Below are 27,081 nucleotides of genomic sequence, written 5' to 3' on the forward strand. Positions count from 1 at the left end.
CCCCCAGGTCGATCCGATAGTGTAGGGCACGAGGCCAGATAACACCATGCGCGTTATAGGTGCATCATATTTTGTATATACACAGTGCTTTCTTTGTTATCAACTTTCCGCGCTTGGTCGAAAGGAAGCGGTATCTACGAATGCCTATAACTATTGGATCTTGTATATCATTTAAAGGTCAAAGTTCACATAGATAACGCTTTATCGTGTCATTCCTTCGGACATAGAGTGAGACGGAGTGTAACGCAGGCTTGGTTTCAACAGGATTTCAGTAAAAATCTTGTTTCTCGTGGATTGATAAGGGGTGCAAGGTTTTTATTTTCTATTTTGGTAGGTGAGAAGAAGAAGAAAAAATAGTGTCACGTGGTACATCCTTGGTCATTTACAAAAATATGAGGACCGAGTCAAGTTGGCTTTTGAGACACTTTTAAACATGTACATCATAGTTAACAAACATTTGATTATGCTAACGATAACACATGCTAGAATTTATAATAACAAAGTACACCTGGATTTATACGACATGTCCACCCTACGCCATATAAAAAAGTATGTTGATTCGTTTTGGTAACGACTCGAAGTTTGAAATGCTAGGTTATTCTGCGTATCCGACACATGCACTATCAATGGTACCGCGTGTGTAAAAATAAAATTCATGAAGAAAATTCAAATTCCAGAGTTGAAAAAAGTCGTTTCTTAACAATTCATAAAACATTTACAATTAAATATACAAGGGACGAGTGATTCATAACAAATCAAACAATAGCGTTAATTTACGAAGCTTTATATTGCATCAGATGGAAGTGTGACAATTCCTACCTTACACCAACATTAAGTCTCTCGTTTACAAATATATTTTAAAAAATAAAACCCAACTGGAGCCCTGGACAATGCTTAATTTCAAGAGATTGGGCAATCAAGACTTGCCAAATCATTTCAGAATTTGTGTTGGATTCGTTTTTTAATATGTTCTTCTTTCTCTTTGATCTGGTAGACAGACTATCCTACAGTAAACTACGCTTATAACGAACTACGGTTATAACGAACTAAAATTAGTTGTCCCTTTGAGTTCGTTATAACCGTAGTTTGCTGTACCTGTGTGTACCTCAAGTCTGATTAGTCTGTGAAAGCCCACATGGGTGTGGTTCTGACGAAACCCACAGAGTTGGTGGTAAAAAAATACTTCGAAAAGTTGTTTGTATCTCAGAAAAAGGTATCACCTAATCCAATATAGACCGGCATCCATTACCGTCGGGTGACTGAGCCCAGTGCCTAAAGAATACATCAGTGTCACTATCAGATAGAAATTTATACCGATGTGTTGCATTCCAAAACACAATACCCCGGCAAACATTCCTCCACTCTCACTGTCATTAAACCCCGTCGATGATGTTGTGACACGCAGGAACAATGACAGTGACGGATGGCGGGCTCGAGGTGTCAAGTCGACATGCGCCATCGACGTCCACTGTTATTCGATATATCCACTCAGCCACGAACTTTAACAACCGCCATTAGCTCAGAGTCAGAGCGCCCCTGTCTATATCAAAATGTCTCCCGTTATCTCGCCCGTGTGCTATCGTCACGCGCTGCTGGTGTCACGTGATAACCGGGCACCTGCACTGATTTAGTGTCACGTGAGCCCATTAGGGGAAGTCCCCCGGGGAATCCCCGACACTGGCAGTTGGAGATAATGTTTATCACAAGGATGCCAGTGGACTAGATGAACTTTAATTGTCCTATTAATTCAGAGACGCTGTAAAATGCAAAGGTTCATTTAAAAGACATTAGGAGACACGTTTTATAACCTGTAGCGTAGTTATCGCTGTTATCTGTTGGAGGCCCCAGGACATGTATTTAATAAAATAGATCGCACCCAACCCATCCTCATCAACTTCGCAGCTCCAGCAGCCCATACTCATACCCAGCTTCAAGGATTTAAATAACTAAGAGACTTGAGAGTTCCTTCCACTTGAAAATTGATTTGACCAAAAAGATACAAACATTATCAAACGTTACCAGGGTGAAACCAGTCATCGAAACACTGCGAACTTCCAAAACACAACTATGATACCCGTATCAAATACATCAGCATCAAATAACAATTTCTTGTAGTTTAATCTTTAGCCACCATCAAACATGGTTGGGTGTTTTCTTTTGTACGGCAGTTTAGCACTATGCACATGTTTTATCTATTCAACTTTATGCACAACTTAAATTTGGGAACTACATGTTAATCTATTGCCTGAAGTAGTGTCATATCCAAGTTCAGACATTTGATGAAAAAGCCAATTCCCAGTCCCAAACAGCTTGCTCTAAGGTTCCGTCATGGCATTCAGTTATAAACCAGATGAATTGAGTAACAAAAGAAGCTTTACCCCACATCTGAGATTTTATAATATGTTTGAAATGCTTTTATTTTTAAAATAAAATATGATTTCAAATTTTATTTTTTCCTTATAACACACAACTGCCAATGAGTATCTTGTTATTGAGAATCAATTCGGCACAAATTTACAAGATTTTAACATTCTTTACCCCCGACTTTATTGAACCAATCTATTTTTACATAAAAAAATACCAATCCACAAATGACCTTTTTTGCAAACTGTTGCAGAAGTGAGAGATGGTTAAATAGTCAATAAATCAAATTTAGCAACAATTTCAGTTACATCATACAAACTCGGTATGGCCTTCAGTTTACCTACGTCCAGTGCTACAGTGCTACACACGTCTACGTCGAGACAGGTGAAAGGAATGAGTGAGTTGGGCTTATCGCCGCTTTTAACAGTATTCCAGTTATTTCACGGCGTTTCAGCTTAATGTGGGAGGAAAGCCCGAAGTGATGCAGACGTTTACCACTTCGATGAAACCCACGGTCACGGGTATGGTGCTGACAAACCTAGAAACATAAACGGGGCGAACCGGGATTCGAACCCACAATCATAGGTTTCTGGCGTGCCCAAGGGACGCAACTTTGCACAGCGAATCGCGGCGCCTTAGACGACTGGGCCACCCGTGCCCCCCTGAAAGGAATGATCTTATGGACTTTGAATAATAATATTTCTTCTAAATGCGATAAACTTCAACCAGACAATCATACGCTTTCCCCTTCGGTGCCATCTCTGGCAGTGAAAACAGAACAATGGAATTTGATAACTGATATCACATCTCAAAACAAACACAGCGCGAGGTAGTACGTGGCAATTATTACACACCCTGGAATATTATCTAAAAACATACACCTACAAAATAAATGGAACCCAGAGCTGACTCAATCTCGACTTTATTCTAAACTTTAGTTGGAATCCTTTTTAGCGTATTCTCCGGGGTCTAACAGACCTACTGCCTCATTCTGCGTGTAAGGCTTCGACACAATATAGATTGAGAACAAAGGCGAAGAATTTGTTGGTCAGATTTATTCATGTATCACAGATAAAAAATGATGGACTATTCAGATTCAGCAACAATCATCACCACGGCCTCCATGGAACCTGTTGCTCCGTCTTGATTTGTTGAGAGTAGGACCACGTGCTCTGCAGCCACGCCCTCACTCTCGAGTCATCAAAGTTTTTGTGGATTCTGCTCGACTCCATTTTACAAAGTTCTGAATCTGAGAGATTGGATGAGTGATAGTGTCCGGTTCTGGGGATGGATTGTTTGATAATGTCAGGAGAACCAGCATATCCACTGTCTGAAAAACTGTTGTCCTCCTTCACAGGGGAAGTGCTCATGTACGCATGCGCAGCCGGATGCGGATATTGGGAATTGCGGGAAGGCACTGCGCTCAGTCTCTCATAGCATTGACTTGTGTATGACGTCACATCATCTGTTGATGACGTCACGGGCACCTGTTGAATGTGCGTCATACGTCGAGAGATGTGTTTTCTCAGCTGACGGTGTACATTGTCCGACACCCCTGGTAGAGACTGAATGTAGGAGAGGATTTCTTCAGCACATTTGGAGAAGCCATGGTGGAATCTGGCTTGAACTGCTTCTTTGACGTGCTGTTGTGTGGAGTTGATCTTCCTGACGTTCCTCAGATAATCTACAGTCGTCTCCAGAATCTCGGCCTTCTCCATCTTGTCATAATTGGGGTCCTGGAAAAACGGAGAATAATAATATAAGTACACGTTATTTATAGAACTAGTCAGATATAAAGAAAATAACTATATTTGTTTCAATGAATTATAAAACCAAACACTCTTAAGTGAGATTATTAAATATTACGAAAAAGAAATAATTGTTAATAATTTGATTAAAAATAAATATTCAACTTACATTTTGTTGTTGAGCTCCACACACGATTCTTTTGATGTCCAGTAAACTCTGGTTGATTCTGGCTCGTCGACGTTTCTCCGCTATCAATTTACGGTCCTTTCGTCCTCCCATACATTCCGATTCCGTGTGTCTGTCGAATGATTCCATGACTGCTGTGTGTTCAGCTCTGAGAGACAAGTTAGTGTGATGGAACGCAGCCTCCCGACCCGCCTTTATACCCCCAACATTCCCCTACCCACGCTAATCTATGCACAGTTATGTTTTGACATCTGAATAGCCCGGCGCGATCCGATACACGCAGCCAATCAGCGCACGCCTAGTTAAGTGGTGGCACGCGCCGGTTCTCGTTAAACTTCACCCTGAGACAGATGTTCTTCTCACGACCCGACAGGGATGATATTCTTCTGCATCAGGGAGCATCTTGCTTGGCGTGACACGAGGAGTTACGGGGCCGAGCACCCGGCCTGTCAACAAGTATCATTAACAACTTTCTAGAACGTGTCATGTGTTGTGACGTCACTGAGAATCTAGCGTTCCGTCATACCGTTATTTCCACCATAGAAAGTACAGAAAGCGAGTGAAAAACAGCTGCTTCTGATTTTGGAACATAACAGAAACTCTCACATTCAACACTGACAAAGTTAAGCTTCAATACCAATTTCAATAAACAAATACGAGTGACTGTTGTTTTACGTCGCCATCAGCTCTACACTAGTATACTTCTCACTGAAGAATATATTTTGAAAGGATCCATCTTCGCTGTTTTGTGTTACTCTGTTCATTTTGGGCACCGCGATGTAACCCATTTTTATGCATTAGACCACAAAACATTACATGTACATAATTATCACAACAACAATGTACATAATCACTGTATATTTTTGTTCTGTATTCCACCTGTCTTTCTCAATTAATAAACTGTAAACTCTTTACATCTAGAATATAACATAGTGCTTAACTGAATTATGGGAGAACAGCTACTCTGTTTCCCTGACCCAAGAGAATAAAATAAAAGAAGTCCCAAATCAAGTCTAGAATGGTTGGGCAAATCTAGATCGCCTCCCTCAGTTCTAGGAATTGGGTATTGTCTGGTGCTCAGTTTGGGTTACATATTTGTTTTTTAGTAGATATATAATTTAAATAAGATAACTTTAAATGGGATGAAATGTCAGTGTTGTACAAAACAATGTGTAAACAAAAAGGGAAAAACTTATTTAAGAAAGGATGGTCTGAAGGAAGTTGACAATGCGACTGGCGGAAAAAAATAATTTTTAACTCTTGTCTGTGGACGTTTCATTATGTCAGCAATTTGTGGTAATGTCTTCCTAACGGCATTGACATATTTACATAAGAGGGAAAAGCGTGCAACAATGAACACAACATGTAAAAACACTGATGAAACTGCACCAATATTAACCCCATTGCCTCTTTCTCACTACGATTTTTTTTATCATGTGTATTATGTTAATATGCATTGCCTAGTTTTGAAAAAAACAATTTCTAAAATAATGGAATAACTGCATATTTATGTAAATAAACAAAACAGAACCCATAAACATGTACATATGTCCTTAAAACCAGGTAACACCACGCAAAATAAACAAGGGGTGATTAATCCTAATTGATCCTGTTAATGAGTCGCCAGCTTAATTAAGTAGCGACACCCTGTTAGACTAAACAGACTCGTGTCACACAGCAGCCAGTCTTGCACTAGACTCACACGTCACGTCAACACAAACAACAATTTGTCAAAGAAAAATACAAAAGAAAACAAGTACAAGGAGACACGAGAGCGAAACCGGGGTCATCGGAAGCACTCGTTCAATATCCAATCTCTCATAATCAGGCCCTCAAGACCCGGGGTAGAATAGGTCTTCAGCGACCCATGCTTACCATAAGAGGCGACTAATGGGATCGGGTGGTCAGGCTCGCTGACTTGGTTGATGCATGTGATCGTATCCCCATTGCGTGGATCGATGCTCATGATGTAAATCACTGGCATAAAGCTGGAATATTGCTGAGTGTGGCGTTAAACACCAAACAAACAAACTCTCATCATCATTATCATCAATTTCTAATTTTCGGTTTACGGATTCGACAACCGAAGCCATAAACATAAACAAAAATTCAAAGAAAACCTGAAGAAGGAGTAAGTATATACTCCGAAATGTTTATAATGAAGAAGTTGACATCCATAAATTCTCTTCCTTATGTGTATCACTTCCAAATGCCTTTCAAAGACTCAAGAGAATAAATTAAAAGAAGTCCCAAATCAAGTCTAGAATGGTTGGGCAAGTCTAGATCGCCTCAGCTCTAGGAATTGAGCATTGTCAGGTGCTCCGTTTGGGTTACATGTTTGTTATTTATAGACATATAATTTAAGTAAGATAACTTTATAAAAGGGATGATATGTCAGTGTTGCACTTGTGCCGTCCAATAATATTTGTGACAATAATATGTGTAAACAAAAAGGGAAAAACCTATTTAAGAAAGGTGGGATGGTTTGAAAGAAGTTGACATTGCGACTGGCGGAAAAAAAAATTTAAACTCTTGTCTGTGGACGTTTCATTATGTCAGCAATTTGTGGTAATGTCTTCCTAACGGCATTGACATATTTACATAAGAGGGAAAAGCGTGCAACAATGAACACAACATGTAAAAACACTGATGAAACTGCACCAATATTAACCCCATTGCCTCATTCTCATTACGATTTTTTTATCATGTGTATTATGTTCATATGCATTGCCTAGTTTTGAAAAAAAACAATTTTATAAAAAAATGGAATAACTGCATATTTATCTAAATAAACAACAAAGAACCCATAAAACATGTACATATGTCCTTAAAACCAGGTAACACCACGCAAACTAAACAAGAGGTGATTAATCCTAATTGATCCTGTTAATGAGTCGCCAGCTTAATTAAGTAGCGACACCTTGTTAGACTAAACAGACTCGTGTCACACAGCAGCCATAGTCTTGCACCTCAACACAAACAACAATTTGTCAAAGAAAAATACAAAACAAAACAAGTACAAGGAGATACGAGAGCGAAACCGGGGTCATCGGAAGCGTTCGTTCAATATCCAATCTCTCATAATCAGACCCTGAAGATCCGGGCTAGAGCAGGTCTTCAGTAACCCATGCTTGTCGTAAGAGGCGACTAATGGGATCGGGTGGTCAGGCTCGCTGACTTGGTTGATGCATGTCATCGTATCCCTATTGCGTGGATCGATGCTTATGATCTAAATCACTGGATTTTCTGGTCGAGACTCAATTATTTACAGACCGTTGTCACATAGCTGGAATATTGCTGAGTGAGGCGTTACACAACAAACTCTCATACTCATCATCATCAATTTCTAATTTTCGGTTTACGGATCCGACAACCGAAGCCAAAAACATAAACAGAAATTCAAAGAAACCCTGATGAAAGAGTAAGTACATACTCCGAAACGTTGTGTTCCTCTTAATAAAGAAGTTGACATCCATAAATTCTATTCCTTATGTGTATCACTTTTAAATGCCTTTCAAACACTCAAAGAAAATCAGTTTGAAATATATTTATTTGTCTTTGATGGATTGCATAAAAAACAAAGATACAACTTCACAATTTTAAATTATTCCAATCGCCTGCACAGGTGTACATAGATATTTAGCACTTTCGTTTATAGTTTTTATAAAAGCAACACGCATGAAACCCGTTTTCTTAATAAACGAAATTACTGGAAAGCCACGAAGTTGATGTGATTTTGACTTTTGTACCGTAGACAGTAATAATGACATAAATCTGTTTATTTAATATGATATGATTGAGTTTAATTGTTTGTTTTCGCTATGATTGAGTTGTTTGTTTTCATTAAGACTGTTGTTTGTTTACGTTAGGATGAGTTGACTGTTTACGTTAGAACTGAGTTGATTGTTTACGTTATGATTGAACTGTTTATTTGCGTTATATTGAATTATTTATTTACGTCATGACTAAATTGTTTATTTAAGTTATATTTGTTTACGTTATGAATTAAATATTCTGAAATGAAGAAATCCCAGGGCTCGTTTATATTATATATTGGAAAACAATTTAACTCCCGAAGAAATCTTCAAAAAATAGTTTTATTCCAGGGACTTGATATCAACCTTTTGATTGAGTTTACAGTTGTATGTCCTTGTAACAACATGTAACACAAATCATGCTGTTGTTTGGTTATTGTTTCTAAAACCCCAATAACTTTATCATGTTTGTGTGAGTTCACTTGAAGCAAAAGGACAAAGCGCGATATTCACACCAAAGTCTGTCCCCAAGACCCCGGAGAATAAATTAAAAAAGGAGTTGGCCCCAGATCTAGGCAAATTAAGGATTTTTCTAGGCTTCATTTGGATTTTATTTTAAATGAGACAACGTTGTTTCTTGGACTTAAAATGTCAGTCTATCAAATATACGGCTATTAGGCAGAACGTTAATATGGCCGACCCCGTACCTTACACACCGAACACTGTAAACATTTCCGTGTCGCATCAACAGTTCAATTGTACGATAATCGCTATCAAATGTAGAATAAATTGCCCGAATATGCAAAGTCGTTAGTGTCAATTCCGCCGTATAATATGCCCATTAATTAATCCCGCTAGGTGGCGCCAGGGTATTTAATCATGTCACGTGACCTGGGCGCCATCTGGGCCTGGAATCGTGAAGCGGGAAGCTACAGTAAGCACGTGCAAGTGTACGGGGTTGTGGTCAACACGTGACTGGACGTTGGCCAATTAGTGTCAACAGCTTGACGGTTTGTTATGTGATGGAATGTTTCCAGCAGAAACTGACTGGGACGTCACCTGCTGAAGATTTCCACCCCGAATAAAGTCGTCACCTGCTTGTGTAAACCATCTGTCCCCTGGACCCCTAAAGCATCGACAAATATACACAAGCCTTAAAGTCTAACCGATTGCCGGGCATATTTAATTATTTATGCAGATGAACATTGAGCATGTTCTCTTTTCGGCCCAAATAAAAAAAACTAAAAAAACTTTAGTTGTTAATATTTGACTCATATCAAATTTACATTGACTTTATTTTTGGCTGGGGACACGGGTGGCCCAGTCGTCTAAGGAGCGGCGATTCGCTATGCAGAGTTGCGTCCCTTGGACACGCCAGAACCCTATGATTGTGGGTTCGAATCCCGGTTCGCCTCGATTATGTTTCTAGGTTTGTCAGCACTATACCCGTGCCCGTGGGTTTGACCGAAGTGGGAAACGTCCGAGACCTGCATCACTTCGGGCCTTCCTCCCACATTAAGCTGACATGCCGTGATATAACTGGTATACTAGCTGTTAAAAGCGGCGTTAAATCCAACTCACTCGCTCACTCGGTTTATTTTTAGCTAGTATTCATTAATATTTCATTGATATCAAATTTACATTGGCTATATATTTCGCTTACTTTTCCTTTTTAGTTTACATTTTTTAAAAAACCTCGTTCACATTTAGCCTATTTGTAGGTTATATTGAGCGAATAATTAGAGATGTTTCAAAAGGCTTAACCTCCCTGTATATAAAGTAATATTGTTTTAAACAAATCAGAAAGCACGTGTCTGTCCGTGTCAACAACAACAAAAAACACGCATGACTCAAGAACCATTGCTGGATGCTCAGAATAACTTCTCGATGCAATTCTAGTTTCAGTTGAAGAAGTGTTAACATTTCAACGGTGGCGGCGGTGGGGTAGCCTTGCGGGTAAAGCGTTTGCTGGTCACACCGGAAGCCTGGCATCGAACTCACATGGGCACAACGTGTAAAGCACTTTTATGGTGGCCCGCACCCCGACATTGCAGGAAAATTGCTAAAACGGTAAAACAATATTCTTTTTAATGCACATTCGTAAAAAGGAGCGGCTACAAAAAAGATTTCCCGAAAACATCTTGCACAATAATATGGAATCTTAGAAGGGACATTGCCGCATTGACTCCCTTACAAAAAAGCAAAAACTGTCACAATTAACCAAAAACGCGACAAAAAGTGACATTTTGGTCATTTGTCGCGCTTTGAATAATCTTTTTTTTAATTTTACCAAAGGGCGACAATGTCCCTTCTAGGATACCATACAATAAGCATGTGCGTCTTTAATCCTGTTCATTCTTTCTTACATTAGTTTAACGAAGTTTAGTACATGAAATTAATTGAATTGTGTGTGTTTCAATTCATAGTAAATCTGGTGATTTATCAAACAATGAAGCCTGACGTCGAACGTTAAATTCAAAACCATCTGACGTACGTCAGTGGTTACCGCGTTTCTGCATGAAACTGTTGTGTGCCTATTAACCAAGCAGATTCACAATAGATGACACCCGTGAACATCCGGGGTAGAATAGGTCTTCAGCAACCCATGCTTGCCGTAAAAGGTGACTATGCTTGTCGTAAAAGGCGACTAACGGGATCGGGTGGTCAGGCTCGGTGACTTGGTTGATGCATGTCCTCGATCCGTATTGCGCGGATCGATGCTCATGTTGTCAATCACTGGATTGTCTGGTCCAGACTCGATTATTTACAGACCGCCGTCATATAGCTGGAGTGTTGCTGAGTGCGGCGTTAAACAACAAACCAACCAACACAATAGAAGATAGTTACAATGTGTATGCTTTCTGGGCTTTATTTTCAAATCCCCCAAATTGAGACTTATCTGTGTAACTATTTATTTTAGCATCTAATCGACACGCTGCCACCCGCCTGGGGTAAATGTCAGTGTGTTGCCGTCAGTTTTACAAGTCAAGTAACACTCGACTTTAACTTACTTAATCCAATGTTTATAACTATCAATGGATATCTGTTGGTTGATTTCCCCGTCCGACAGTGCGGAGTTAGTCCATTAGTGTCAACACGTTCAACACTTGCCGTCATTATAACACGACAAGAGTATATCACAGAGCATTATGACGTCACGCTGAGATCTGTGACGTAACGTCATTGTTCGTGGCCTCCCTTCCCGTGATGGAGATTGTTTGTAATGGTCTATCTGGTGGTGAACCCCCTCTAGGCTGGACAAAACAGATGACCGTTAACAAATTCGATGAAACAAGATTGAGTAATTGACAAATATATTACAGATTACACCAGGATGGCCGACAGTAACTGTATCATCCCAAGTAAAACGAACTCGGGAGAAATAAAATGAAATGAAACATGCAAAAGTCTATAATGTGTTTGTCTTGTGTCTCTAGTCCTGCACCATGACCATGGAATATATTTTTTTTATGAAAAAATAATAATCTAGAAATGCATACAAAAGCAAGTCTAGCCAGCTCAAGCTAGCTCTATCTGAAATCAGCCTAGGGATTTTTTATTTTTTTTAGTGTCAAGAAGGATATTGAGTAATATAAGATTTCAGAGACTAAATGTTAGTCTATTGTGTCTCTTGTCTGTTCACGATCCTATACTATACTCACCGAAGAGACGCGAATAACATACATGTTGGTTAATATTTGAAGACTTATTCATATTCCAGAGATATTAGATACTGTTATGTTCAGTGAACCGATGCTCATGAATGCATCACATGGGACGTCATTGATCCATGACTCGAGATGCACAATTTGCCCCCAGCAGGATTAGCGTATAAAGTTTGGAAATCACGTGCAGCATATCGTAATAAGAATACAGACACTCTGTGGTAGCACTTGGCTGATTGTTAGTTTTGTCATTAATTGGTACACGTTAAAAATGTCTCTTCGTAATGTACATCTCTATATGTTTCTTTGGTTCGCTAAACTATGCTTGTCGTAAGAGACGACTAACGGGATCGGATGGTCAGGCTCGCTGATTTGGTTGATGCATGTCACCGCATCCCAATTGTGTGGATCGATGCCCATGATGTCAATCACTGGATTGTCTGGTCTTGCTTGACAACGGTATAAGGATCTATACCGAAACGTTGCCTTTAGAGTAATTAAAGAAGTAGTTATCCATTAATTGTGTCTACTTTGTCTGGTCCAGACTCGATTATTTACAGACGGCCGTCGTATAGCTGGAATAGAGTGCGGCAATAAACACACAAATCTATGGTTCACTCTTTTGGCGGTGAGTATATTTTTTTTGTTAAAAGTGGAATTTGACGTATGATTTCAGGTAGAAAACGGAAACCCATACCGGTAACGAATCAACACTGTGACCCTCACGAAAACCCCACCACTTCTTTTTGTCTATACTTATTGGAAACCTTATTCAATGAAAATTTCGAAGAAAATAACAGATAAGAGGATGATATGGTTACCCCAGCAATCGCTTGTACGAATCAGTTACTTAAGTCAGCTTCTCTGTTCCTCGAAGTCAATGGCTAACAATTGACTGTGCCTTTTGACTGTGCGTTGACTGTGCGTTGACTCCGAGAAACCCTAAATGGGTTGGTCCTTCAATGCCACAGCTAACGGAACACTCGTCGCAATTATAATCTCAATACTCCGGCATACATTCCTCCACTCTCACTGTCATCATCCCGCGATAAAACCCTGTTGATGATGTTGTGACACGCAGGAACAATGACAGTGACGGATGGCGGGCATGAGGTGTCAAGTCGACATGCGCCATCGACGCCCGCCGGTATTCGATACATCCACTCAGCCACGAATTTTAACTTCCATTAGCTCAAAGCTCCCCCTGTCTGAAAAAGGCCTCCCTGTATCGCGTGACGTGACCTGACACTAGTGTCCGCACACTCAACGGGCACCTGCAGTGATTTAGTGTCATGGTTGATGGAGCGGCCGGGCCCCCGGGCACTCATAGGCTGGGGGAGATAGACATATAGGGAAACAATTACACTCACTGTAATCTGTGCTGGTCTGTTAAATGTTTGTCGCGGTGGCCATTGACTTGGAACGACGTTGATTTCACCGTCGTCGGTATTGTGAGAGGAGGGGCTTAAATGGGGATCGTGTGGGGTGCCCACCCACCCTGCCCACCCACCCTGCCCACCCACCTTTTTTGAAGCACAGTAACTATGTTGACAAAATGTAGTTAAATCATTTGGTGACTACTTTTCAACATAGATAACAATGAATTGAATAATTTTGGATAACAAACGAAAACTGTTTCGCGAATTATGTGCTAGCGTTTTTGTTTATTAAACGCACCAATTTTAAAAAAAGCTGAGCTTGTAATAGTAGAGTTGTATATATTGCACAGCGACGGAAGAAGGTTTTGGAGCACTGACTGACCTTCATGGCTGGAACCGATCTATAAATAGCCCCACAGCGCGCCACGTTTCTACAAGTGGTGACCATCGTTTTATCGTTCCAGATGCGGATTATAAAAAAGATTTCTTTGTTTGTTTTGTTTTGATTTAGGTTTTTTGTTGTTGTTTTTTGTTTTGTTTTTGTTGTTGGATTTTTGTTGGTTTTTTTTTCTTTTTCTTTTTTTTCTTTGGGGGGGGGGGGGGGGGGGGGGGTTAACGCCGCACTCAGCAACATTCCAGGTATATGACAGCGGCTGTGAATAATAGTCTGGACCAGGCAATCCAGTGATTGATATCATGAGCATCGATCCACGCAATTTGGATCGATGACATGCTTCAACCAAGTCAGCCAGCCTGACCACCCGATCCCGTTAGTCGCCTCTAAGGACAAGCATGGGTTGCTGAAGCCCTATTCTACCCCGGATCTTCACGGGTCGACTATGAAGGTGTGCACGTGGATCGTTGTTTGTTGGATTTTGGTTGTTTCTGTTTTTAGGGGTCAGAGGTGTTCAATCGACAAATCGTTGGGCGAACCGCTATTTTAATAAAGCTGATGATATTGTGTTGAGATGGTGTGGATTGATGTGTTCTTGCTGCGATTTGGACATTTTACGAGCGCTTCAAGAAATTCTTATTTCACAATCAGCAGTCGCTTGCCTTTCGGGTGTACAATATGAAGTGAGTGAGTATGGTTTTACGCCGCTTTTAGCAATATTCCAACAATATCACGGCGGGGGACACCAGAAATGGGCTTCACACATTGTACCCATGTCGGGATTCGAACCTGGGTCTTCGACGTGACGAGCGAACGCTTTAACCACTAGGATACCCGACCGCCCCTGTACAACAGTGCGACAATGCCTGTATTCGGTAGACTGAAACCCAACTGAGGTTACAGAATGATGTAACTGAACCCCAAACTCATACTGTGTCCCGAATGTTTAAATAACTTGAAATAGATGAATTAAAAAATAAAACAAGTGAAATAAAACATAATGAAAAGTGGAAAATCACAATCGTTAAGAATAAACACATGAAAATAAACTCATTTATTCCGGAAAAGAAAATATATGATTGAATGAGACAACAAATGATAATAAAAAAGATAGCAGATTGATAGCACTGGGTCATTCGTGACCCCTCGCTCCATTCTGGCACTTTGGCGAACACACGAGCACTTTGACGAACATACTCGAACTTTTGTGAACACATACATCTTAGAAATCAGTCATGAGGTTTTACGGAAACTGTCGAGAGTAGACCAAGGTTATAATGCACTGGAGCCAGAACATTCGTAACCAATCGCACCTTTCTGTATCCTGCAAAACGACTCGCCCTCCTGTTAATCAATATCATGTGCAAAACAACGATAAACCAGTAGAACTGCGTGTATGACCATCAGCCTTTGGTAAAAAAATATTCGTAAAATCAACTTTGTTTATAGGTATAATAATCGTATAAAGATATACAACAGTGCGAACAGATTTTTGTTTGAGCCAAACGTCTTAGTTGAAATTGTTTTCAGTGGTAAATACTTTAAGTTAGCGATATTATACCCAAAAAATGACCTTAGTCAGTACTCAGAGAATAATTCAACACGTTTTTATTTTTTTTCAAATTATAATTTGATGTAAAACTTTTAATTTTTTTTGAAAACAAATAGTTTCGTATAATACACAATTACAGATGCTTATCTAAAATCTTTGAAAATCATTAAATTGGTTTGGGCTTTTTTTTCGGCACAAAAACTTAATGTAATTTTATGTAAACATAATTGTTTCAATGAACTTGAAACAATTTATGTTCACACAAAATTAACCAACCACAGATTACTTTTAAGAAACTGTTGCAGGAATGAGTGAGAATTAATTAGAGATAATCAAAGTAAACAACAGCTCTTTCAATTACTGTGATTTAAAAAAAAACAAACCACGGTATACTTATTTTTGCCACGTTTAAAGGGTAGCTGTGAACTGATTTTGACTTAATTACGGATTCTTCATTAGGTCAGGTATATACCAAGTTTGTTGATGAATACAGACTAATAACGTGAAAGCAAAACCATTTTTCTCTTTCTTGACCTTCAACTTTGACATGGTAATGGTATGTTATGGAGGGTATTCATGGTAGAATACCTCATATGCTAATAATCTTAGTGTTAAACATAAATAATTTACGGCGACGGTCCAATTCACGCTCACTGATAAAAACGCTTCCATGTTGAGATTATGGAAGATCCAGGATATCATTGTCTTCGTACACCTTCTGAGTGATGTCATAAAGAGGCTGACCGGAACTAACCACTTCCCCGAGCGTGCGCATAACGGATTCATAGTCTTGTTTACACATGACATCAATCAGGTTCTTTTTCGAGGGTAGCATGTACATCGCCATGCCAGCCATTTTTCGGAGGATCCATATATTGAAACGGGCCAAAGTCTGATTATAAATTTCCGAAGCGATCACAGAAGACTTCTCGTTCTCGTCCCCTGTCCTGAGGCGAGACATGAAAGCGAGAATAAATTCCAAAGCTCGATGTAACCTCAGCAACGTCCTTGACCCTGACTTCAGATTGCCCTTAATGACCTTCGTAAGGTCATGGTCGACCTCGTACTGGATCATTGACTGAACTGAGATGTAATGCACTTCGTCAGCGGTCAGGTGCTCGTTTAGCATTCGGATTTTGTCCTCCAAGTCCCTCGCAACAAAACCAAACAAGGCCCCGGTGAGCTTGAAAAATCTGTTAAAATGATATACGTAAAAAAATCTCAATTTAATAATAACTGGTAAGGTTTTCATTTGACATGAAGCCCGTTCCATTTTCCTACTCATATATATACATACATGTACTAAAACATAATAACGCCGCAGTGAGTAATAACCTTGTCATATGACCTTGACCTAAATAATCGAGTTTGAGTCAGACAGACCAACGGATGATACTACCAGCCTGGTTCCCTGGGTATGTTGCGCTAGCGCTGAGTGTACCGCCAGCGCAGTATACCCAGGGAACCAGGCTGATGATACTACATGATCAACAAACTTCCTCCGCCTTGAGGATACACCCTGATCCATTTAGTCGCTTCTTACGACAAATGTGACAGTCTGAGAACCTATTCTAGAGTCCAGAACCCGGATCAACACAGGGTCATGACCTCTTACCTTCAATACAATCTGGAGGCATCGCAATTGTTGCGTCCCTTTGGCGCTCCAGATAGTAATGATCGTGGGTTGGAATCACTGTTCGACCCGATTATATTTCTTGGCTTGTCAACGTGCTCGTGAGGTTCACCACAGTGGTAAATATCTGAGACCTGCATCACTTCGGGCTTTCCTCCCACATTAAGCTGACACGCCGTGATATAACTGGAATACTATTCAAAGCGGCGTTGAACCAAACTCGCCCACTCTCTTTTCTCTTAATTGGAGGGCGGTCGGGTAGCCTAGTGGTTTAGGCGTTCGCCGAAGACCCGGGTTCGATTCCCGACATGGGTAAAATGTGTGAAGCCCATTTCTGGTGTCCCCCGCCGTGATATTGCTGGTATATTGCTAAAAGCGGCGTAAAACCAAACTCACTCACTTAATTGTAGACGCTAACAAGCATGGGATAGGACAAAATGAGGATAAACACATCAATGACATTACTCATGGATATCGATATGGTCAAATATCATCTCTTCCTGTAGTGAAATTGTTCCTTTCCATTATCTCCAGGGAATTTATTCCCATGGAAGTTTGAACTGAGATTAGTTTTCCAGGATCGAGGATTTTTGTCCCTTTCATTTCTCTGAAATGTGAAAATGTTCCCCAACCCGGATACAGAAATACTACCACCTGGACCCTAAATATGCTTTTTGATTTCTTCAATCACTGAAATAATGTGTTCCACATGCAAGTGCTCAATTTCACTGGGCGAGAGATACATTTCAACTGGTAATATTTGTTTGTTTGTTGTTTAACGCCACACTCAGCAATATTCCAGCTATATGACGGCGGTCTGTACATAATTTAGTCTCGACCAGATAATCAAGTAATTGACATTTTGAGCATCGATACATGCAGTTGGGATACGATGACATGCATAAACGAAGTCAGCGAACCTGACCACCCGATCCCGTTAGTCGCCTCTTACGACAAGCATAGTCGCCTTTTACGGCAAGCACGGGTCGCTGAAGACCTATTCTACAACGGATCTTCGCGGATCAAAATTCGTTCTGGATGGAACTATTCATCGTTGATATTATCTCAAATAGAACAAACAAATCACATTTGAACATCTAAACATGTGGTTCGTTCACATTTGTAGCCAGTTATAAGTAGGCAGGATCTGACGCCAGACACTCGTTGTCTTGCCCGGACATCCCATGAATTCCTTCCTCGTTGGATCAGCCCTGAATCATGACAGTGAATCATCCCCAGTGTTATCCATCTCACGCACAGAATACACATATCACACTGACATATTATACTACGCCATTCTACATGTATTCGTACATCAAATACTCTTTCGCGACACTAGTGAGTGAGTGAGTTTTTGTTTAACGCCGCTTTCAACAGTTTCAGAACGGCGCTAAGTCGTAGACGCATGTCCCCAAGTAGCTGACGGGCAGGGGTTGGTTGGTATCAGACATCATCGGGATTATTGTCGGGGTAAAACTGAGAGTGAATGAGTTGGGTTTTACACCGCTTTCAGCAATATGTCAGCAACATTGCTGCGAAGGACCCAATAAACGGGCTTCACAAACTGGATCCGTGTTTGGTAAGCGGACCCGGGTCTACGACGTGACGAGCGAACGCTTTAACCACAAGGCTACCCTACCGCTCCTTGTGAATACGAGATTCGTACCAGATTTAGTGTGAACGAAACACCCATAAACTGTACACAACATTCGGCACATTTGTTTATTTACCTGCACAGTTCGGTGAACGCCATGAGGTACTCCCTCAACATCAGTGTGTCGTCGCTCTGTCGACATCGTTGAAAAGCTTCTAAAACAACCACCAGATCAAAATCCTTCTTCCTCGTGTCAAACGTTGCCATGATTGCGATCACCGCATCAGTGAATGGGGGAACTAATTGTGTCCGTATTGTACTTGAATAGATCACGTTGACTTCCTGTCGTCATTGTGAGTAAAGGGAGGTAATTGCGATCGTGGATTGTACATACTTACCAAAAGACCGATTCAGGTTTGTTGGTGCGCCTCCTCAGTCTAAGACCAGTCTATACTTGGATACATCCAAATTGTGGTAACATATCACACTGTGACATTTAAACCTCGACGTATTTGTTTTACGTGACGTTTCAGCCATACTATGAAAAAAATGCATATTGTTGCAGATCCATTCCGCGGTCTAGTGGAGCGTCTGCCTGGAAAGCGAAAGGTCGTTGGTTCGATCCTCGGCTGCGTCATACTAACAGACGTCAAAAGATGGTACTTGCTCGGCATTGTGGGGTTAAAACAAAAACTGGTTGCACGTCACTATATAAGTGCAATATTCCTGAACGCATAAATTTGCATAAATATCTTACAACAGATACAACAGTTGTTAGATTATCTTAATATAATATGAAAAAGAGACCAGTGATTCTCTTCATTTCGGAATCAGTAATCTAGACTTGCCAATTATCATAGACTTGCATGGACTGTTTACGATATACAAGTATTTGTTTCAGGGTCTGCAGGACTGACCATAAATAGATGTATATTTGTTATACGTTTGTTTGTTCTATGTAAGTTATTGCTGTTTAAAGCATGCATGGTCAATAAATACAGAATCACAAAGACAAACATTAATTAAGAATATAAAAACAAAGTTTATTCATAAACTGGTCGAGTATAGTGAAATAACACACTGGTCTCATATGCAGAAAGACGAAATAGATTGTGACAAATCGTGTCTTCTGGGATAAACTGATCTGATATAGTTAATGTAAGACAGTGAGTGAGTGAGTGAGTTTACCGCCGCTTCATTATTACCGTAGTATCACGGCGTGTTTACAAATATGGGTTGGTTGATTGGTTGGTTTGTTGTTTAACACCGCGCTCAGCAATATTCTAGCTATGTGACGGCGGTCTGTAAATAATCGAGTCTGGACCAGACGATCCAGTGATTAATATAATGAGCATCGATCCACGCAATTGGGATCGATGACATGTATCAACCAAGTCAGCGAGCCTGACCACCCGATCCCGTTAGTCGCCTTTTAAGACAAGCCTAATCGCCTTTTACGGCAAGCATGGGTTGCTGAAGACCTAGTCCACCCCGGAATCTTCACGGGCCTACAAATATGGGAAGTTGGCTCATGTTATTACACGTTTAGAGTTAAAATATACTGATGGAAACGAATAAGGAAATTAAAGAAAACAATAGGGCAATAGACTTTATTGTCAGTGCATTTCACATAGCACGCATAAAATTCAACACATATCAGAATCAAATGTTGAGATGTGTTTGTGTGCATTGCTTCAAACGCGTATTTGGTAGGCAAGGCTTGGAACCCATACTTGGAACCCATAATAGCATATCGTTTTACTGTGTCTTAAACTTAGTGTTCCCTTATTCATTTCCATCGGTATATCTGAAATGACGGGACGGCTCTGAGATTAAAACCTACGATCAGCATATCCTGGCGGCCAAGGGACACAACTCTGCAGCAATCGTCAGCTATTCAGACCACAGGGCCAAAGAGCCCCTGCAGACATCACTAGGGGCCACGTGGTGACCGATCAGTCACAGGGTTGTTCGTTTATCAAGTATAATCATACATATATATATATATATATGTAAAACAATAATCAGAGCACAATATAATCTGGTATATATGCACACACATTTTAAGAAAAACGTCATCATTCTTCTATTTGAGTATATGGAGGGATTGGAGGTATGCGACAGCAGCATAAGGGCTTCAACACCGGGTCTGTAGCAGATAGCACTTAAAGGGAGGCTCCGATGTCTGGTGTACATGTGCACATACCACATGCGAAATTGAGACACTTTCTTTGTGTACTTCGGGTAATAATTAACTGTTAAATGGTATCATTAACTTGAGCTGGCAGAGTGAGTGAGTTGGGTTTAACGCAGCTTTTAACAGTATTCCAGTTATATCGCGGCGTGTCAGATTAATGTGGGAGGAAAGCCCGAAGTTATGCAGGTCTTAGACGTTTACCACTTAGGTGAAACCCAACAGCAGACATATAGTGCTGACAAACCTAGAAAAATAATCGGGGCGAACCGGGATTCGAACCCACGATCATAGGTTTCTGGCGTGCCCAGGAGACGCAACTCTGCACAGCGACTTGCGGAGCTTTAGACGACTGGGCCAACCGTGCCCAAGTTGGCAGACAAACAATGTTTAAGAGACTGGGAGTGGCAAATAGCCCGAATAGCCTGCGTCCCTGTTTTAATGAAGCCGTCGTTCCTGTCGGTCCACACTGTAAGTGACAGAGGCAGGGCGGGTGTGTGTGTGTGTGTGTGTGTGTGTGTGTGTGTGTGTGTGTGTGTGTGTGTGTGTGTGAGGGGGGGTATGGGATATTCTCAGTCGTATATCACATAAAATAACTAAAGTACCTGACAAAAGAAAGTATACACCTTAAACGAGCATTTGACAAAACAAATCACTGGGCCGAAGAAACACTGCAGACCTATGGTCCAAAATATAAATATCATACCCGTATCAAATTCATCACCATCATATAACCATTTCTTTCTTGTTTCATTCATAGCTACCATCAAATATGGGTTCAACTTTCTTTTGCCTGGCAGTTCTTATCACAGTTCTCAGACACTGGGAACACAGTGTTCTGTTGAGCATAAGTCACACTACAGTACCTATCGTATGCCATTTACAGCATAAATAACACAAGAAAACACACAAATCATACAGTTAACACCAAACTATCGTGACCAGTCGTGACTACTCGTGTCATTCCAATATAACCTTGTGGCCCCTCGTGACCACTCATGCTATTCCGATATCACATAAGTTTCCAAGCATCTCATTCAAACCAGATCTTAGTTCCTGCTTCCTCTCTTAACAAAGATCTGAGGACATCCTATAACAGGTCACGTCAGAACTACCTTTCGCGAACTTTGACCCACCAATGAAATGACTAACAAGAAGTTAACATTAGCAATCAGAGAGCAGCTTTCTCGTACATTTCGGTACTAGTTTCAAACTGGTTACTACGCTTCGAAACAAACTACTTAACAAATTCTCGATTAAAAATTTGAAAACTGAACAAGAGAACATTCTCGAAATGCTTATCGACGGCCTATATTGTTTCATCTGGCGACCTCCATTCCAGACTACGCTTTGAAATGTATTTTGACACTTCTCGATTCAAAATTTGAAAACTGAACAAAAGACAATTCTGGAAAAGATGGCCGAGATTGTTAGGCAGGACTTCCCACATTCTATGGAAGGTCTCTTCCGTTTCAAATGTAAATCTCATTGAAACGAGCGACAGACGATGATTTTGACGAAATCAGACGTACAGCCGGTCACTTTCGTTCGGAAAACCCGAGTTAACCTTTTCGAGGCTGCATGACTAGGAAACACATTCCGACTTTCACTTTCCCGATCTGGTAAGCGACGCTCTGATTAATGGGATACAAGGTGACCCGTAATGGGATGTCCTCATATCTTTGTTTTGCGGTAGCGACAATAAGGATCTAATTTAATGAGATTGAGTTTCTGGATCATGAAAAGTTCGTGTAAATTGGCACTCGTCACAGGCAAATAAGAATCGCTCAAGAAATACGTACTTCGATAAAAGAATTCCTCATTGATGCTAATTGTTGTACAGATACTGGTATGTTGAAATACCAACTGTGGCAGTTAATTATTCTTCCATCATGACAAGCTAAATGTCTACGTGAAAGAAACGAGACCCCATGCGACCTATCCAAGAGTGACACGAGTGGTCACGAATGGTGACGAATGGCCAAGGAATGCCGGAACAGAACGAGCGGTGACAATGAACCCAATCGGCAAACTTCGCCTTTTCCCGTTCGTTTGTGAGTGAGTGGGCCAATATTTACCATCGCATCGACGGTATTTAAACCTAATTCAGTCCGCTTACAAAATTTCCCCAAATAAATGTGACAAATGTCAGTGAATAATTCAAATTTTAAAAACAAAGAATTACCGGCGACGTCCAATTCACGATAACTGATCACAACTCTCCCATGTCGAGACTAGGGAAGATCCAGGAGATCTTTGTCTTCGTACACCCTCTGCGTGATGTCATAAAGAGGCTGACCGGAAGTAACCACTTCCCGAGCGTGCGCATAACGGATTCATAGTCTTGTTTACACATGACATCAATCAGGTTCTTTTTCGAGGGTAGCATGTACATCGCCACTCCAGCCATTTTCTGGACGATCCACGGATGGAATCGGGCCAAAGTCTGATTATAAACCTCCGAAGCTATCACAGAGGACTTCTCGTTCTCGTCCCCTAACCTGAGACGAGACATGAAAGCGAGAATAAATTCCAAAGCTCGATGTAACCTTAGCAACGTCTTGACCCTGACTTCAGATTGCCCTTTTTAACCTTCGTAAGGTCATGGTCGACCTCGTATTGGATCATTGACTGCACTGAGACGTAATGCACTTCGTCAGCCGCCAGGTGCTCGTTTAGTATTCGGATTTTGTCCTCCAAGTCCATCGCAACAAAACCAAACAAGGTCCCGGTGAGCTTGAAAAATCTGAAAAAAAATAAAGAGAGAATTAAAACATATGAATATCATTATCTTATGGTGAGTGAGTTTGGTTTCACGCCGCCTTCCTGTAAGTATTCCAGCAATATCACGACTGGGGACACCAGAAATGGGCCTCATACATTGTACCCATGTGCGGGGGGAGGGAGTTTAAGGTTTTTTTTGGTTTTTTGGTTTTGGTTTTTTTTGTTTTTTTTTTGGGGGGGGGGGGGCGGAACTTGGCCTTTGGCGTGACATGCGAACGCTATCGTAACCCAGCCACCCAGTTCGAGATTATCACACTGCTCAATTTGACCGCTCCCAGTCACCCTTCTCCCGAGCATTGCCACTGAAACCACCTCATCAAAACCCAATGAAATTACAGACAGTAAAATGGGTATTTCTTGAAAAGCTCCCTTTGCAATTTGTGTCATTAGAGAAAGTAATATATTCCTTATCGCCGTAACGACTTGTTTTCATTTTATAAGTATGAGCACACATGAACTCATGCAGTTATCTTCGTTATCTAATACCCGCGTTAGTTTCGTGATTCTGTACCAAGTGGCGAGGACTACAGCCCCCCTTTAAGACACGCGAATATTCCTATATATCTATACTGAACAAAACGTCAGGTATTATGGGTATTTTTTAGGAATACCATTGCAGTGAAGGTGAGGTGAAATGGGGTTTAACGTCGCCTCCAAGATTATTGCACTTATATAGCGACGTGCATGTACGTGTGGGTGTGTGTGTGTGTGTGTGTGTGTGTGTGTGTGTGTGTGTGTGTGTGTGTGTGTGTATGTGTGTGTGTGTGTGTGTGTGTGTGTGTGTGGCACGTGCTCTAGTCCGGACTGATGCCGATTTATAGTGCTAGCACACTGAGATACCATGCCGCAGTTTAACATGAATACCCCACTCAGACACAGTATACTAACTCCGAGCCGACCAGTCCTTGTTTTAGCCCCTTAATGCCGAGGGTAACAACAAGTACCATCTTTTAACGTCTTTTGGTATGCCGTGGCTGGGGATCAAACCCCGGACCTTCCGCTCTCCGGGCGGACGCTCTACCATTAGACCACGGAGGCGGTCTATTGCAGTAAAGACTGAGCACACAATTTCATAACAATATCCTCCAAACTATTTCTGATGCCTGACTGTATATCTTAATTATCCAAGACCAGCTGCATGTTTGTGTGTTTGTTTGTTTAAATGACGGTGTTTTGTAAAGAATCGTGTTTGGACAAGACAGTTCAGAGATTAACATCATGAGCATCGATCCACGCAATTGGTATACGATGACATGCATCAACAAATCAGCGAGCCTGACCAACTGATCCCGTTAGTCGCCTCTTACGTCAAGCATGGGTTGCTGAAGGCCTCTTCTGTCCCGGATCTTCATGTGTTAATCAGATCAGTGAAATAGGAGCATTCCACGCCCAGCGTTTACCGACTAACATTTTATTATCTCGTCCCGATATGTAATACTTGTGTATATCCTTGTATACCGGCAGTTTCAGTCCGACAAATGCCCGTATTTACAAAATGTTTATCTTGAGTTGACAGATTAATACTAAATTATGTATATCACAACATATCAGAAATGTCCTTTCAAACTATAATCACATTTCTACTTGTCTACGATACTATACGCAACAATTGCTATGTGTGCATCCTGTTGTGACAGGTCAATGAAGGGCGTGCGTCCTCGGGCAACACATATTGTGCAGCACGTGACGTGGACTCCATACAGATTTACAGATTCATACGACAGGCTGGTATACACACGTTCAGAACTTATGGTGATACTGAATTCAGACCTGAACAAGGGTTAGTCACTACATCGACGACAGTTCAGTGAGCATAATTTGGACATGGAAATAAACAACGGGGTGGAAGCGAAGGGGGGAGATCGCGTGTGCTGCTTCGCGCCGCGTCAGCAATTCTGAGGATTGCCATTTCCAGTGTACACGAAAGGCGGTCTTTTTTTAGGGGCTGAGTTATTTTTCTTCTTCATAATAGAGGACTGGGTTTTTTTTTATCAAGCAGAAGGCTGAGTTGAGTTTATTACGCAAGGTTATGAGCTGTGCTGTTCAAGAAAAAAAAAACCAGCGCCCGCTCCAGGAAATTAAATGGTCCCCCCCACCCCCCCCACCCCTAGAACTGTCTTACGTACAATGATAATAAGCACGTGAACATGACACGAAAGTATATTCATGATATGGGCTTTCCTGCCAACCGACGCCCCAATCGAGCATACGCCAATATGTACCCTCCGCGCTGTGGGCTGTTATAAACACAGGTTGCCTGACCCCTCCCACAAGTAATAAAAACCGATCACGTATCTCGTGAAGCAATCTCATATAAATCAGACCTTAGTTCTCGCTACCGCTAAACAAAGCGAGAACTAAGATCTGATTTTAATGAGATTGCTCGTGAAGTAAACATGCGATGAATGTAAACAAGTCGGTTTGAAACTTAACACAGTAATGCACGAGTAGACCTGGTGTTATACAACGTCTGTATTTTAGTGTCAAGCGAGGTCACTTTCAGGGATTGGACCATGATTCGGCAGATTTGTTCATTTACCTGCACAGTTCGGTGAACGCCGTCAGGTACTCCCTCAACACCAGCGTGTCGTCGCTCTGTCGACATTGTTGAAAAGCTTCTAAAACAACCACCAGATCAAAATCCTTCTTCTCCGCGTCAAACGTTGCCATGATTGCGAACAACGCATCAGTAAGTGGATAACCAGCTGTGCCTGTATAGAGCTTGAATATTTTACGGCGAATACCTGCGTGAATTAAGGTGTAAAGGGAGATAACTGCAATAGTAGATTGTCCATGCTGGCGAAAACACCGTATCACGTGTTTTGCGCATATACATGGCGTGTTTCCAGTGATCTGTTGTGTTTAGACAGAGAGAAACTGGTGATCTCACCGAGGTAAATTATCGGACACAGATCCAATATAGATTACACAATTGTAAGGGACTGATTATTTATTATGTGTACAATTTATTACCCTTTCAAATGTTTGTCAATTTCTTCGGACGTTATTTATTTATTTATTTGAAAGGATCCCGAACAAGGTCGCGAAAAGAAAAATACATTCTTTGGTACAAACTTCAAGCTTCAATGGCTTCTGTCGTAATTTAAGACCCTGGTTTGAGGTTTGTGCGTCTAATTGTCATCTGGACAAAAAATCTGTAAAACCTTGGAATTTAACACACAAAAAGTTTAATACAGAAATAGCGATCAGATTTCAGGGTGATATGTCACGTGTCATTTATTACCCCCCCCCCCCCCCCCCCCCCCCCCCCCTTCCCCTTTACGCGTAGATGTGGTTGTATTTCGTACCATGTTGTGGACATGAGATGAAACGGTTGGTTGGTTGGTTTGTTGTTTAACGCCGCACTCAGCAATATTCCAACTATATGGCGGCGGTCTGTAAATAATCGAGTCTGGACCACGCAATTGGGATCGATGACATGCATCAACCAAGTCAGCGAGCCTGACCACCCGATCGATCCTGTTAGTCGCCTTTACGACAAGCATGGGTTGCTGAAGACCTATTCTACCCCGGAATCTTCACGGTTCGAGATGAAACGGAGTTTAGCGTCGCGTTCAAGAATATTACACCCATGCAGTGACGTGAATGCACGTATGTGGTCCAGCTCACTGAGAAACCATCCCGCAGTTCAATGTGGATATGCCACTCAGACACATCGTGCTAACTCCGGGCTGATCAGTCCTTGTTTTAGCCCTCTAATGTCGAGCGCCAGGCAGGGTAACAAATACAGTTAACTACGGATATAATGAACTCAAAGGGATCCCTAATTTAAATTCGTTTTAACCGTAGTTCGTTATAAGCATATATACAA

General features: G+C 41.2%; 2 protein-coding genes and 1 pseudogene across 2 annotated transcripts; all 3 read right to left on the reverse strand.

The window, feature by feature from the left end:
- Nucleotides 1–3,473: 3,473 nt before the first annotated feature.
- On the reverse strand, nt 3,474–4,428 carry LOC139477777 (enhancer of split m7 protein-like). The gene is made up of 2 exons (XM_071260193.1): nt 4,282–4,428; nt 3,474–4,100 (listed from the first exon to the last, which is right to left on the reverse strand). The coding sequence occupies exons 1-2, from the start codon at nt 4,426–4,428 to the stop codon at nt 3,474–3,476; spliced, it is 774 nt and encodes a 257-aa protein (XP_071116294.1).
- A 10,797-nt stretch (nt 4,429–15,225) lies between these two features.
- Nucleotides 15,226–18,550, reverse strand: LOC139477733 (ceramide-1-phosphate transfer protein-like). Its single transcript, XM_071260130.1, has 2 exons — nt 18,408–18,550; nt 15,226–16,237 (listed from the first exon to the last, which is right to left on the reverse strand). The coding sequence occupies exons 1-2, from the start codon at nt 18,536–18,538 to the stop codon at nt 15,724–15,726; spliced, it is 645 nt and encodes a 214-aa protein (XP_071116231.1). The 5' UTR covers nt 18,539–18,550; the 3' UTR covers nt 15,226–15,723.
- A 3,808-nt stretch (nt 18,551–22,358) lies between these two features.
- LOC139477732 (ceramide-1-phosphate transfer protein-like) lies at nt 22,359–25,949 on the reverse strand (annotated as a pseudogene).
- Nucleotides 25,950–27,081: the final 1,132 nt, after the last annotated feature.

The sequence above is a fragment of the Haliotis cracherodii genome, unplaced genomic scaffold (assembly GCF_022045235.1).
Source record: "Haliotis cracherodii isolate W230 unplaced genomic scaffold, xgHalCrac1.p SCAF_35, whole genome shotgun sequence".
Taxonomy (NCBI): domain Eukaryota; kingdom Metazoa; phylum Mollusca; class Gastropoda; order Lepetellida; family Haliotidae; genus Haliotis; species Haliotis cracherodii.